This window comes from Chenopodium quinoa, unplaced genomic scaffold (assembly GCF_001683475.1).
Source record: "Chenopodium quinoa cultivar QQ74 unplaced genomic scaffold, ASM168347v1, whole genome shotgun sequence".
In the NCBI taxonomy this organism is placed as follows: Eukaryota; Viridiplantae; Streptophyta; class Magnoliopsida; order Caryophyllales; family Amaranthaceae; genus Chenopodium; species Chenopodium quinoa.
Genome location: NW_018744020.1, coordinates 1 through 13,450, shown reverse-complemented (window position 1 = coordinate 13,450; position 13,450 = coordinate 1). Strand labels below are relative to the sequence as shown.

The 13,450-nt window shown below is 33.9% G+C and overlaps 1 protein-coding gene across 5 annotated transcripts; it reads right to left on the bottom strand.

The window, feature by feature from the left end:
- Positions 1-1,279: 1,279 nt before the first annotated feature.
- Positions 1,280-12,869, bottom strand: LOC110690221. Of its 5 annotated transcripts, none has more exons than XM_021867055.1 (12): positions 9,896-11,700; positions 9,501-9,803; positions 9,307-9,412; positions 8,805-9,225; positions 8,404-8,451; positions 5,576-6,657; positions 5,230-5,474; positions 4,804-5,016; positions 4,070-4,162; positions 3,798-3,899; positions 3,305-3,715; positions 1,280-1,440 (listed from the first exon to the last, which is right to left on the bottom strand). In XM_021867055.1, exons 7-12 carry the CDS (start codon positions 5,257-5,259, stop codon positions 1,408-1,410), a joined length of 882 nt encoding a protein of 293 aa, XP_021722747.1. In that variant the 5' UTR covers positions 5,260-5,474; positions 5,576-6,657; positions 8,404-8,451; positions 8,805-9,225; positions 9,307-9,412; positions 9,501-9,803; positions 9,896-11,700; the 3' UTR covers positions 1,280-1,407. The 5 variants fall into 5 exon arrangements, with proteins under 5 accessions (XP_021722747.1, XP_021722748.1, XP_021722744.1 ...); XM_021867056.1 differs by lacking the exon at positions 1,280-1,440 and adding an exon at positions 2,861-3,168; XM_021867052.1 differs by lacking the exon at positions 1,280-1,440 and having other exon boundaries at positions 2,861-3,715.
- Positions 12,870-13,450: the final 581 nt, after the last annotated feature.

Genomic DNA, 13,450 nt, shown 5'->3' with positions numbered 1-13,450 from the left:
ATTTATGATTTTCCGCAATTGGTAAAAACATTTCGAGATTATTAAGACTATAAGGTTACGTTGTGTAGCAATTTTCTTGATTATATCCCAGGATTGTTATATTCTATTATATCATTTTTTATTTAAAGACTGTATATAATGATATAAAGTAAGAAGTGTGGTGAATCTTAAACTAAAAGGTATAAGGGATTAAATTTTGAACTTTAACTTCATATTAAAATTATAGATATCTAGCTATTGACAAATAATAATGATTTGTGTAAAGTCAAGTTTAAAGCAATTGGGTCAATTGACTCCACATAACTCTATTAGTTACATGAAATTAAAAGATTGATAATTAATTTACTTAACATGAGGAAACAATATGCAATTTTGATTTACAAATTTAGTTAATACTAATTTATATGGGCAATAGATAAAGGCAACATATTAAGATATATGTACAATGTATGTACAATTATATAATATTTCGTATAATTTAAAAACATGTATTTTTCTGGAATGAAATTTTGGAGTGAATAACTTTGAGTCATGAAATAAAATTTAAATGTTATTATAGTCATTGCCAAAGATGTATCTGAGATGTCTTCCAACACCCTAATCCATCACTACAAAAAAACAAGGCACATTTTGACACTTTTTTGTACATATATTGACCTTAAAAAGTGTCATAATTTTCTATTTTGACGCTTTAAAAAGCGTCAAAATTTTTGAAGCCAAAATATTTTGACGCTTTTTTGTGTCAATTTATAAGTATAATATGTTGCTTTTGTGTGTCATCCAAAATTATTATGACACTTTTTTGTGTCATTACTAAAAAATTATGACACTTTTTTGAGTCATTACTATCAAATTATGACACTTTTGTGTGTCAAATTGGGGGCCGTATTTCCCACCATTACTAATGTCCAAAAACTTGTGACGCTTTTGTTAGTCATTGTTTAAAAAGTTGTGACACTTTTGTGTGTCAAAATGATGATATATTATTTCCAACAATTTAAATACCACCAAAAACTTTGATTTATAAAAGCGTCACTATTTCCCCCTTTTTTTTTGGACGAAAATTGATAAAATTAAATTAATGAAGTACTTGTATAAAACTGTAAACAACCAAAATAATAATAATAATAATAATAATAATAATAATAATAATAATAATAATAATAATAATAATAATAATAATTAATATATAAAATCATAATTGATGAAAATGTATTTACAAAAAGTAACATATATATATATAAAACACACACACATATATATATATACATATATATATAGATATTTTCCTAAAAAATATTTTCCTAAAAAAGATGTCCAAACTAATTACACACAACGCTATAAAAGCTACTAAATACCCACACATATATATAATAAGAGTGCTTGAAGCCAAATCACGCTCTTCATTTACTTTTTACCATTGCTGCCTACATCATCAACCTGCGAAAAAAATTTGATATGTGAACAATTATTGTAGTAGTAGTACTGCAAAATTAGAGAAGTTAAACAGAAAATATTTGCCATAGAGGAACGTAAACCAAGCACATAACTGTCTAGTGATACGCCTAGCTAACAAGAATTTTTGTACTAAATAGTCACTTTCTTGCACAACACAAGTAATTAACCCATTGCTATTAAAGGCGGTATGTGCTCGGCTAATAACAAATGACATTCCTATTCAAATATTAAGGATAAAGATAACAAACTGCAAAATGTCTGCTCAATATGGTCTAAGTATTACCTGCCCTTTTAATATGAGAAAACGACAAATCAGAAAAAGAAGCAGCAAATTAGCAATGGATAAAATATCATCTAACAGCAAACTAAAGGTATCAATCCCCTGCATTCGCTGCTTGAGACGACGTACAACAAGCTGGGCATCGCTTTCAATAATCACTCTACTGTACCCCAACCTGCACGCCAAGAGCAGCCCATACCTGCAAGCAGCAGCCTTGTAGCTTGGCCAATGTGAGCATCACAATTAATTTTAACCCAACCAACCCTCGGCACTTCCACGAAGACACAACAGGAGTGAGCATTGCAGGGGGCTTGAACACCCTACTAGCATACTCCCCATAATCAGTAACATACTTCATCATTCTCGCAGCAACCATAAGTAATTTTTTAATTATTAATAAATGGTGAATATTTTTTTACTGTATTCTTTATCAATCTAGCTATATAAAATGACTAACTTTCAAACATTTACCTAAAACGTACTAACTTGCCTCTAACTAACACCACTTCTCCCTAATCGAACCTAAAACCACCTAAAATAGCAATCCTGCAATGAAGTGGATGAAAAAAAAGGTGCATAAGGCATTGGTACGTCGACACCAGCAATCCTCACAATAGGTGCATCAACATATTCAAAGCTATCCTCAATAATAGATGTACCGTCAAGAACATCAGAGTATGTGAACAGGTGTAGCAAATCAAGCAACTCAAGGAGATCAAGAGAAACAGAAAACTCACATCAGCCTTAATAATTTCAGGTAAGCTGACACACTTGTTTATGTAGTTCTGCTCTTATAGTCTTATTCAGCATCAGTATTATTTATTGATCTTAGAAAATTTTAAGTGGGTCAGAAAAATTTGCAATGTGGTGTTATAGTAGAGTCAAGCAGACAGCAGGCGTTTTGTCTCGACATTTGAATAAAATTTTCTCCTACTATTTCTCAAATAAATGAGCAGAAGATGCTGAGCATCCACAATTACACGACTGGAAGTGCCTAAGTCATCAGTGATATGTGCCAACAGACTTAAAAGTTCTGACTAAAACCTTGACATGCGCAATATCCCAGATAACTTTATCCACTTTCATCTTGAACATATGAATTAAACCATCATTCTTAGGATATGTGCCTCTCAAATATTGGGTTTTATTGCTCACATTATATCATTCTGACTACAAGGAATTTACATCCCCTAAGGTAACTTCATAGTTCTGTAGCATATAGCTAAAATATTCTAATGTAGCTTTCTGTCTTGTCGTTTAAGACAAACCGAGTCTCTTGATTATATTGCTACAGAAAACCACATAATGCAAAGAAGGTGCACCAAGGAAGCTAAACCAATAATACAGAATTTAAAACCAATAATACAGAATTTAAAACCAATAATACAGAATTTAAAACCCGTACGATTCCACGGAATATAGATTCAGCCCTGAGAATCAAGTAGTTGTATTGCATTAGCTTGAGGAAATTTTAATGAAAGGAAATTTTATATCTTGCCACAGATAATGAAAGGAAATTTTTAAAAAAAAGGAAGCGGATGAAAAAAGAAATGGTTTATTCCAAACCTGAGAATCAAGTAGTTGTATTGCATTATCTATAACTTCTGATGAAACATTTCCACTACGTGTTGCCTTCAAAACCTGTGCCATCATAGAACCAACTGCATCAAATTTTGTGTTCAATATTTGATTTTGTTTAGCAAGATCCTCATTTTGCTTCTTCATATCTAACAGTGCAACCTTCAACTTCTCCACTTCCATATCACTATTGTTGACATAGTAAGACCCTTCTTTCCTTAAATGTCCTTCCACTCCAAAGATGTCGCTTTGCTTCACACCAAAGCCATAATTTAGAGGACGCTTAGGGATCTCGCCTTGATACATAAGTTGATTGAAAACTTCATTTTCAATATCAACCTTGGGAATGCAAGAAGAGGACTTATCAAGGCTTTCTTGCACCTTCTTGATTGCATCCTCCTGTTACATGATAAGAAAACTATAAGACTTGGCAAAGAGCTAATAAATTAGTGGTTAAACTAATTTTCATTGGTATATATACCACAAACTGACGAGATGTTGTGCCCTCTTTGAAGCTTCCATCTCCTTCGCTGTAAACACTTTTAAAAAACTCCAATTCACTGAAATCACCTTTTTGTTTTTTCTGCAATGTGAGAAACATACAAATATCTGACATTTAACTTCTGCTATTTTAAGTCTTTTAAATTGACGAAGTTACATTTTCTTCCAAATCTTGTAAGATAGTCAAACAGAAAAAAAAAAAAAACACTAAATGCAAATTTTAGGACTAAATAAAATGAAGGATAATTATACCAAAATAGCTCTGCGATTTGCAAAGCTTTTAGCACCACTCTTGCGCACGAGAACTTGCGACGCACGAGAAGCTTTTCCGAGTTCAGACATTTTCTGTTTATTTAAAATCATGGTTAGCATGAGATAGAAATAAAGTTACATCACACTAAAACCACTATGATCAGAATATAACGGATTTGCTTGTGTCATTAGGTAGTGAGTTGGTCTGATGGAAGCTAGCCTCTGTTCTCACTAACACGTGTACTGTGTAAATATAATGGATTTGAGATCTCTAAACCTTATCGTGTGACTAACTATATCTGATGGGATGCAATGCTGACACAAGCAAACGACTATTGGCAACAGCAAGATAGGAAGGAGAGAATATGTAGCTTATTAGAGAGACAACAAAGGAAAAGGGTTGTAGCATCAGCGGCGAATACAGGAGGTCCATTACTGTTGTTTCATTGTGTATACTTTACTCTTTTCTCTCTCTGATTTGTTCCTTATAAAGCTATAAGACTGTAAGTTTATAGATTTGCTGGTCATAGGTTATCGCTTATGAAGAATTAGAGGACATTGTGGGAGGAGTTGATCAGCATAAACAACATAACCACCAAAATGTTTATCACACATCTAGGATTGTTCATTTATTATATCCTACTAAAATGTTACTAACAACTTGACAACATACAAAACGGTTATACAGAGCTAATCTATAAACAAGAAATTCCCGTAAAAATCAAAATGCAAACCTTGGCGTCCGATGAAAGCCAATAATCAACCAGAAAACTCCAATTTTGAGTTGTGATTCCATCAAGTATACTAGCATAATTTTGCTCACGCGTTTTTTCCACGGAATCAAAATAATCCTTCTTTAATGCATATCTATGATTTTTCCATGCTTTGCCAATACGCTTCAAAATAGCATTCCTCATTTCCTTTCCATCGGGTAACAGAAAATGTGCCTTAAAGTAAATGTACAAATAAAGTTACGTTAAGATTAATCTATGTAGCATATATAACTTATAGCGTATCATACAACATGTGAGTTATTATTGTGGCATTCATAATTATATCATATATCAGAGAACCATAGCATATGTCAGGCATGCAATAGATTATAAGTGTAGTAATGAAAGTAAGATTATATATTCATGGTGAACGATTAAAAGGCGTACCCGAACAAGGTTAACAATATTGCCTCTCATATTCGAGCTCAACTTATGCCAATTTCAAATTCCCACGGGACAAAATTCTTCTCGTTTAGCAATGTCTCCTAAGAAACTCACAAGGATGGAGCCACCTTTGTGAAGAGGTTGGTTGAATTCATTAAATTGGGCGAAGTACCTAAATCTTGGTGCATCATTCCACACATCTCGAGGCTGAACAGAACCCTTCACAAGGTGTCGTGTTCCATCGATATCTTTGAAAACAATGAAATTAGGTAAGTGTTAAACAATAAAAAAAAACATTCGAAAAGGAAAAAAACAAAGCACATAATATTAAATATGCATTTACACTTACCAAATGCCACAACCTCTTCTTCCTCATCAAACTTGACATGCTCTGGCCAATTTTTCACAATACTTCGGCGTCTAAATTTTGTTCTTTTCACACCACTGTCCACTCCACCTGACTCATGCAACTCTTCTTCACTCTCTGATTGAGATTCAGGTTCGTCAGAGTCAAAATTTAACCTCTTGTTGCTTTCAGCATGAATATATGCAGGAGACTTCTCCTTTTGGAGTCCCGGTGAACAAGTTGTATTCATTTGAGGTTGTGTCAAGGGTTCACCTCCAAAATTAGAAGACGTCATAGGATGCTTCTTTTGAGTTTGGTGCATAGCTTCTAGGGGTGAAACAGCTCTTCTTTCTAATTGGGATTTAGCTCCAGTCAAAGAAGAGACAATAGGTTATTGTGAAGCTCCCACCGACAGTGCACCTGTTTTAGCTCCAGGAAAAGGTTGTTTACTCGGATGTTCGGTAGCTTTTTGAGGTTGCTTTGATGCTTTAGTCGGCTGAGTTGTTTCTTTATGAGGGACTTATGTTGTTTCTTGTGACGGAAGTGCACCAGTTTTAGCTTTAGTAAAAGGTGGAATAGTCGGATGCTCTGTAGCCTTGTGATGCTTTCATGGTTTAGTAGGTTGAATTGTTCCTTTGTGAGGCTGTAGTGTTTCTTTATGAGGGAGTTGTGATGTTTGTGGTGTTACAGATTGTAACATAGGATACGATCTAGGTTGTGATGGGGTTAAAGGAGGTTTTGATGACATCTTTTGTTGGGAGTTTGATGGCATTATAGTTGGCATACCTGCTTTTGATGCAGCAGCTACAGATGAAGATGATGTAGATGTGGGTTTTGATGCATTAATAGAAGATTTGTTTGGTTGCAATATGTGCCCAAACGTTTGTGATCTTCCAAGTGTTGGAGGGCTAAATGGTCCCCATTGGGTGGATTGGTTAGAAGACTCTGAAAAGTTGGATTGTGACACTGCAATATGGCTGGACTTAGACTGTAAGGATGTCGAAGTGGGTTGCTTATTTGAAGAAAATTGAGCCTCGCCAGGGGGTAAAGCAGTTCTTTTACTTCTGTAACTCATTATGAGGCACCTATTAACATAAACAAATACAGCTAGTCAGAAAATATGTGTGCAGCATAGGATATCAGACAGGTTTCAATTTTCTGAATCGAAGGAAGTAGAGTATGCATACAGGTGACAGTTCTGCTAAACCTCAGTAATCAATCTGCAAATAGCTGAGCATTATCAAGTAAATCAACTCAGATTACTGATTTACTACGTATACCTGAGTATGCCAATTAAAATTCTTAGCTTAAATTGTTGAGTTGGTTTTTAATAATATCGATCAATGCATCAGTCTGTCGAAATCCACATACAACTTTCTGATTCCTTTGTGTTCCTCAATTTGTTTGCAGAAATGGATCGAATACAAAAGGGTACTGCAATGCACCCACAAGCTCCGCCCTTTTTGGTGTATAGCAGGAGACCAAGGGGGGAACAGGATCAGCAGCAGAAGTAGAGGCCTTCTCCACCTCTCACTTGAGCAACAATTTACTGATATGGGCAGGGAGCATGTTTTGTTATATTAGCTCTTTTACTGTGGTAACTTTAGCTTGTTGACAAGTTGTAGTAAATTAGAAATTAAGGCTTTTGTCCATTTATGTATGAGTTGTAGTAGTATAAATAGGAAGAGACTAAAGTAGAGGAGGTAGGCAGAAAATTGTAAGGACTTTTGGAGAGTAATGGCCTAAAGCCATTGTCCTAATAAACAGCATAAAAATATCGAGAGAATTTAATGATCAATAACTAATCTTTAAAGGCAAAATACATTAATTGAAACAGCATAAAAATATCGACAGAAAATGTTTCCTAAAAAGAAAAATTGACGATAAAATCTACTGTATAAGAATAAATATACTTGCATTACTTGAAAACAGATTTCCAATAGCTACTCTAACTGTATTCCTAATTTCCAATGAACTGACCAATGTGTGATCAAACTTTACCGATTATAGCATTTATGTTTAATAAGGTGAGGTGGTTAGAGACTTGAAAACGGATTGGACATATTTATTTACCGACTACTGCAGATCTGATCTTACACCAATTTGTGGTCCATTAGCTTTTAACATACAGTTTCTAACATTTAGACAGAGATGCAAATGCTCTAAATGCTAACCAATCTTCAACTGGCCAGTTATCATCAAAGAAGAGTCACAAAGAAAAAAACAAGGAGAATGGCTCCCTATATTGGATATTGTAACAAACATTCATGCAAAGAATTCCAGCTTTATACATAAGTAGATTACCCCTTCTCTACTGAATGCGACCCAAATGCAAAGCCTAAATGCAAACCAAGGGTTTAGTTTAGAGTAAATATGTGATTTCATCACAAAATTCAGAAGACAGAGAAATAGAATGGCTGAAAGCAATTTGATAGTACTCTAACAAGGTAACTATTATTCTTCATTCAAACGAAAGATTAATTTTAAAAATAAATGAAAAGATGCATTTACGAAATCAGGCTAGTTATAAAAATCAGGCTAGTTATACAAATTCCATTGCTTAGTAAGTTATCTTAGTCATAATTGAACAATGGTTTCATACTTTCATGTGATTACATATGCAATAGAATCAGGAATTTCTTACAATTGCTTCTGTTTTTCAAATTATTGCTGATGGTTACTAATAGTTAAATTTTCAATTATTCTGTAAACAGTAAAAAAGAAGTTTTATTAAATGATTAATTTAATTATGATTATTTATCTAACGTAAAAATTAAGAAACAAGTGCATATAATTTTTCAATGCAATATTGAATAGGGGAAAGTATTTACCTAATTAAACCTCTTCGTTCTCTCTCTTTTTGACAGGAAGTTCTACACCTGAACAATGAGAATATAGCTCTAATTATATATGATATTGACGAGAAAGAAAAAAAATAGTGTGTTAATTAAGAGCAAATCGAAATCATAAGAAAAAACGCTATAACTGTTAGATGGTATGAGAAAATAGATTGTAATTAACAAATAGAATTAACAAAAAGTAAAGGGATAAATTCAGCAAAAGGAAATATTAATTAATGACAAATATCAACTCATAATTAAATTCAGAAATTACAAATCCAAATTAAATAATAAATAGGAAACTAATCATTCATTGTCGTTATCTACTTCAGTTAACTCATCCCCTAAATCAAACAAGTCTGTAGGCTTAGTCTTTACAACATGAAACCAACCTTTTCGTATCTCATCTTCAATGTAGAAAACCTGTTTTGCTTGAGATGAGAAAATAAAAGGATCATCTTGCAAATTTCTTCCTGAATGCATCAACTTAGAGAAATTAACACATATAGAGCCATTTTGATCTGATTTAACACCCCTATGTATGTCTACCCAAACACAATGAAACAATATAGCTTTGTAAGTCCCATAATAGTCCAATTCATATATATCCTTCACTTTCCCATAATATGCTTCTCCATCTGCTTCAACCATGATTCCAGAATTTTGGGTAGTCAAACGGCTATCACGGTCCATGAACTGAAATTTATACCCATTGATCATAAAGCCCTTCATTTTTCTACCATAACAATTCAATCCCCCTGCCAGAATTTTTCTAAGTTTCCCATCTTCGGTGGATTCATCTATTGAGTGTACCTATCATGGTAGAATATAAAGTCAAAAACAGTCTGCTATTTTTGTAAGAAAATTGAACACATTAGGATACATATATATCACCTGACTTCGCAACCACTCTCCAAACTCGTTGATGATCCAATCACTTTCATCACTTTCAGTGATTGGGTTATGTGTATTCATTTGTCGCTTTAGATTTAAAAATTCTCTTCAAAGAAAGGAAAATAAATTATAATTTATAATGATATATTATAATAATTGGTTATTCATAAAATAGAATAAAACCTGCTACTTACTCGAGAAGATCTTGAATTTCATCAGAATGATGCAGTAAAACATAGCGATGAGCTTGTTTTAGGCTTTTGTCATCTAGACGGAAATTGACTTCTTTCCCAATTACTCAACCGCCAGAATTACACAAGCATTTTCCAGAATTGGGACTATCATCATCAATTCGTTTAGGTTTGTTAAAGACGGTCTTAACACCTTCAAGATATCTTGAACAAAACCTAATGGTCTCCTCTAAAAGGTAGCCTTCTACAATTGACCCTTCAGGTTGGGCTTTATTAGCTACATGTGACTTTAGATGGGCCAAGTACCTTTTCAAAAAGTCAAATTATAATTAAAATACAGTAAGTTTATAGATTTTCTAGATGAATTTAGATTAGACATATATGTAAATAAATCTAACCTCTCAATGGGATACATCCATCTGTACTGTACTGGCCCACCGAGTTTAACCTCCTCCACTAAGTGAATTAGCAAATGAACCATGATTGTGAAAAATGAAGGCAAAAACTCCATTTCCAACTCACAAAGGGTTAATACAATTCCTTCTTGAAGAGCATCTAGATCATCAGGATCAATAGCAGTGGAGCATAATTGCTTGAAAAAGTAAGACAATTTTGCAAGCAAATCAATTACTTTTGTTGCATTAGAAGCTCTTAATGCGACGGGAAGGATATCTTGCATCAAAACATGGTTGTCATGGCTCTTAAGGTTAATCAACCTTCTTTGCTTCATGTTCACGCATCTAGAAAGGTTAGATCCATAGCCATCAGGGACTCTGAGTTTTTGTAAAACTTTTAAGAACCTCTCTTTCTCCTCTACAGACATAGAATAAGAAGTTGAAGGCATATGATTATCTTGAACCCAAAGATGTGGCTTTATGCCCCATCCTTGAAGGGCATCTCGATCATCCTTCTTATCTCTGCTTTTATCGGTATTTAAGAGAGTATTTAAAATATTGTGACACACATTTTTTTTCTATGTGCATTACATCTAGATTATGCCTCAACAAATTATGCTCCCAATACTCTAAATTATAAAATATGCCTCTCTTGGTACCAATGACAACATCTTCTTCATTGTTACCCTCGTTACCTCTCTTTCTTTTTGATGTCTTCCCATAAACATACCCAACCTTTTCTTGTAGCCCCAATATGTCAGTCCCACTAGGCCGAGGTGGAGCTTCACCATGCTCTTCTCTTCCGTTAAAAACTGTCACTCTCAAATCGATATGGATGACATGATGGAAGCCATTTTCGATACCCACAATAACAAGTCTTACTCCCAAAATTTTCAAAAGGAGTTGAATCAATGCATATAGGGCATGCCATATAGCCTTTGGTGCTCAGACCGGAGAGCATTGCATAACCAGGAAAGTCATTAATAGTCCAAATCAAAGCGGCTCGCAATTTAAATTTCTCTCCATCATAAGCATCAAAAGCATCAACCCCACTCCATAACAATTTCAATTTATGAACTAGTGGCTGCAAATACACATCGATGTCAATTCCGGGACTTGTTTTACCGGGAATGATAATAGACAACATGAATGAAGATGGTTTCATACATAACCACGGTGGAAGATTATAGGGAATCAACACCACAGGCCATGTACTATAAGTCGTGTTCATCAAACGATATGGATTAAACCCATCACTTGCAAGTCCTAATCAAACACTACGAGGATCCGAGGCAAAATCCTCATAACGTTGATCAAATGATTTCCAAGCTAATGCATCTGAAGGGTGCCTTAACATCTTCTTATCAACATCATTCAATTTATCATTATGAGTATAATGCCATCTCATATCTTCTGCTGTTTTTGAGGACATGTAAATTCTCTTCAGTCTAGGGATAAGAGGAAAGTAACGCATTACCTTAGCTGGCTCACCACTCGTAGAAACAGTCTTATCTTGATCTCTGACATTATCATTTCTACCCTTATTTTTCTTCCATCTTGATGTACCACAAACATGAAACTTGTATTTCTTTGAATAATCACCCCAATACAACATACAGTTATTTGGACAAGCATCAATCTTCTCATATCCAAGGCCAAGGTCTTTTATTATTCTCTTACTTTGATAATAAGATGAGGGGAACTCAAGTATTTGGGGAAATGCGTCTATGAGAAGCTCGAGTAGCATATTAAAGGATTCAGCAGACCAATGGCTCATACATTTTGTGTGAAAAAGGTGTAAAAGAAAAGACAGTTTTGGAAAATTTAGTACACCGTCATACAATTTCTCATCGGAAAACATCAAGTAATTTCTTATACTTAGCTTCATCTTGCGTTGTTGAAAATTCTAAATCAATCTCCTCTTCATAAAAGACAGGGTCTTCAAGATACTCGTCATTTTCATTATTTTCATGTGGTTCAAAGGTTAGGTCATTTGAGGGTTTTTCAAAACTAAAAGCAGATCTCAATAGGCCTCCCATATCATCTCGACCTTCAAACCTTGTTTGATCTAGTGGGGATCCTTGGCTAGTACTACCTCCATCACACCCAATCATACGCTGAAGCAAATCCCCTTGACCATGAAAAATCCATTTCTTGTATGATTTATAAAACCCGTTAAACAAGATATGTCTTTCTACATCATTTACACAAAGCCATTTATCCACTTTACATGTCTTACATGGACACCGAATCTTTCCTTCTACCTGAGCTACCTTAGCAAAGTTAATGAATTGCATACAACCTTTGACATATTGAGTGTGGCATCGTGGAAGTTCTATCCAACTTGTATCCATATCTATACATAATTAATACTTTAATAAGGGAACTACAATTTTGACCAAATAAATAGAAAATTTTAAAGCTTACTTATCAGAACAAATATCAAATTCTTCACAAACTAAAATACACAACAAAGCAGATTGGGGTAGCATACTTTTATTTCATATATTCTGATCATAAAACTGAGGAAAGGTCAATCATTATAGCCATGCAACAGAAATAAAAGTTATAGGTATAGGATTTACTATATGAAATCTAACCTATTGATGCAATTTTCATTGCATACTATTTAAACCTCACTATATAATAATAAAAAAAAATTAAGAAAAATCACCTACAATTATATAATTAAACCAATGTAATCAAAGATGATGAACTATTGGAGATACCAAATAGTTATAAGTCACTAAGTTGCTTTGTCAAAGTCATTACAAGCCATACAAACAAAATTACATGCTTACTTGGTATAGCATACAACAATCTAAAGCTTATCTCAAAACTAAACTGTCATAACTTGAAATAGTAGCATATAAGATGTGAGTAATACCTTGGTATAGCTGTCTTCAAGAGTCTTCTAAACTAAGCATGCAGTGACCAAAAGAATCCAAAAGGATGAATGCTGAAAAAAAAAAAATCAAGCAATATCCACACATTAGATGATATATTATATAATATAAATTATGTTCGAGTGACCAAAAAAAAAATTATGGGGGGGGGGAACTCAAAAGACACTTCAATTGAAAACAGTGATAACAAAAACAAATACGGTAATTCAATACTCAAATGCAAAGTTGACATGGGAGATAACATAGAAAAATACACATCAGTAGTGGAATCAAATTGGGAGAGTTTGAAGTTGTTAGAAAAATACTCATTGAACGAATTTACTAGGCATTTGATAAATATGGTAAATGAGATGCTGGTTCTGGTGGCTTTTGTTTGGGATACGTGGGCTTTTCATAATTCAGTGGTGTTTGGTAAGACTTGGAGCAGTGAATTATAGTAGGAGTTATGGGTTTTGTGAAACTTGTTCTCGATTTTAAAAAATAATTAGAGTTTGCTATGTTCCTGGCTTCCTGCTACCAGATCTGTGATTTATAGAAGTTATTAGCTTCCTCATGCTCCTGGTATAATAAAAATCAAAACTGACGCTGTAATGTTGGAGGAGAATGGCATGGGTTAGGGGCAGTTTTTAGGGATGCTGCAGGTTGTGTTCAT

Excerpts from the sequence above, each read along its gene's own strand:
- LOC110690221 (XM_021867054.1), bottom strand. The coding sequence starts at position 5,259 with ATGAGAGGCAATATTGTTAACCTTGTTCGG. Across the intron at positions 3,900-4,069 it reads CAAATCGCAGAGCTATTTTG|AAAAAACAAAAAGGTGATTT; the intron begins GTATAATTATCC and ends CTCACATTGCAG. Across the intron at positions 3,716-3,797 it reads CAACATCTCGTCAGTTTGTG|GAGGATGCAATCAAGAAGGT; the intron begins GTATATATACCA and ends ATCATGTAACAG.